At 33.2% G+C, this 1,665-nt stretch overlaps 1 protein-coding gene across 1 annotated transcript in view; it reads right to left on the bottom strand.

Annotated features, from left to right (window-relative positions):
* Positions 1 to 678: 678 nt before the first annotated feature.
* The window catches only part of LOC113367074 (discoidin domain-containing receptor 2-like), a 118,186-nt gene continuing 117,199 nt past the window's right edge, over positions 679 to 1,665 (bottom strand). Inside the window, exon 11 of the mRNA XM_026608703.1 lies at positions 679 to 852. Within this exon, the coding sequence (XP_026464488.1) occupies positions 679 to 852 (174 nt within the window). The remainder of the gene's footprint in view (positions 853 to 1,665) is intronic.

Genomic DNA, 1,665 nt, shown 5'->3' with positions numbered 1-1,665 from the left:
TAAGGAAATTTTTAAAGAAAGTTGTTAAAATAAATTCGAACTGGGCAATTCACACAGTCCATTATAAAGAGGTTTTACGATACAAAAATACATCGTACATGTAAATGTGATTAGCAATTGAGTATAAAACCGATGTTCGTGGTTCGATTATCGCAGTCGATGTATCTTTAATTTCCGTTTTGGTTGCACTAACATGCAATTCGAAACTGGCGGGCATTTACGTTTAGGTCTCAATAGTGTTCTATATAAAAACATGATTGATGGGGGTAAAAATATACTCCTGTGCATTTTGTAGGCGTGAATAAATTCAAGGTTTCTCTAGGGAATTATGTAAATTATTTTAGAGTATTTTTAAATAATGGGTAATACTGCTCTAAGCATTACTTTGGATTCGATTCCATTCAAGGAAGAATTTGTTTTTGAGCATAATTTTTAGTTTATTATACCTGAAAATAATTTCTAAGTACGTTATTCATATGTTTTGTAAGATTAATTCGTGTTTTTGATTTAGGTTCAACAGTTCTTTGTATAACCTTTATATTTTACATATGGAGAGGGGGCGCAATTCAAACCTTTATAATAAAGTGATAGGTTTGATTTCATTCAAGTTCAAGATGACTCGAAGGCAGAGAATTTTTTTTCGTTTGATTTCGTATAACATTAACGTACATAAATATGTCAACAAATTGTACTCACAACTTTACCGTCATCCATGCAGCCAAGTAATTCGGCACGCAGACACACAGTTCTTCTATGCAAACTGTGCGGAAACAGGCGGACTTTACTTGCAAATATTGGAGGCAATAAGCGATGCTCCACCACTGAAGCTGTATCACTGTTGCCAGTCAATACCTGTAAAAATATATAATTATATAATATGAAATATAAATATGAAGTATGTGAAGTTTTATGTGGGCATTGCATATTATGTGCCTTTCATAATATGCGGTTCTAGGGATTTTAAATGAATATTTTTATCAAAACTATATTTAGTGGTAACCTGTTAGATAATCACCTGTTAAGATTTATTTTAATCATTGAAAGTCCGCGAGTAATAAGGTCCACCGTCAATATCTCAAAAACAAGTAATATTAGGTATTTTTTAACAACAGTATTTGGAAGTAGAGGGCAAAGAATGTATAACCAGCAATCCCTTACGACTTGGCTATCAAGAGGTAAACGGCTGTTGTTTGTTGATGTGTGAAATTTAATAAGAAAAGTTTTTTTCGTGGTTGTAAGCACTGTTGTTTAGTTTATGGGGCCTTAATATAAGGTGACCATACGTCCCGGTTTTGCCATGATGGTCCTGGATTTCCACCTTGTGCCCCGGGTTTTTCAAAAAGCAATATTTCCTGGATTTAGATCTTTTGTCCGGATTGTCCCGGGTTTTGAGAAATATTAAATTGAATCTTTTATATTATATTAGACCAAAGATTCAATTCAATATTTCTCAAAAATCCGGGACAATCCGGAAAACAAAGATCTAAATCCGGAACAAAAGATCTAAATCGGGACAAACATTGCTTTTAGAAAAATCCGGGGCACAAGGTGGAAATCCAAGACCATCATGATATATATATATATATATATATATATCTGGAAACGTAGAACTAGTATGCTTATATGGAATAGGAGGGCTTAAAAAGCTTCAAGCTTTTTATGAAG

Source organism: Ctenocephalides felis, unplaced genomic scaffold (genome assembly GCF_003426905.1).
Source record: "Ctenocephalides felis isolate EL2017-DRISC unplaced genomic scaffold, ASM342690v1 CF-g0.4_SCAFFOLD_01170, whole genome shotgun sequence".
In the NCBI taxonomy this organism is placed as follows: domain Eukaryota; kingdom Metazoa; phylum Arthropoda; class Insecta; order Siphonaptera; family Pulicidae; genus Ctenocephalides; species Ctenocephalides felis.
This window is presented reverse-complemented; position numbering and strand designations above follow the sequence as displayed.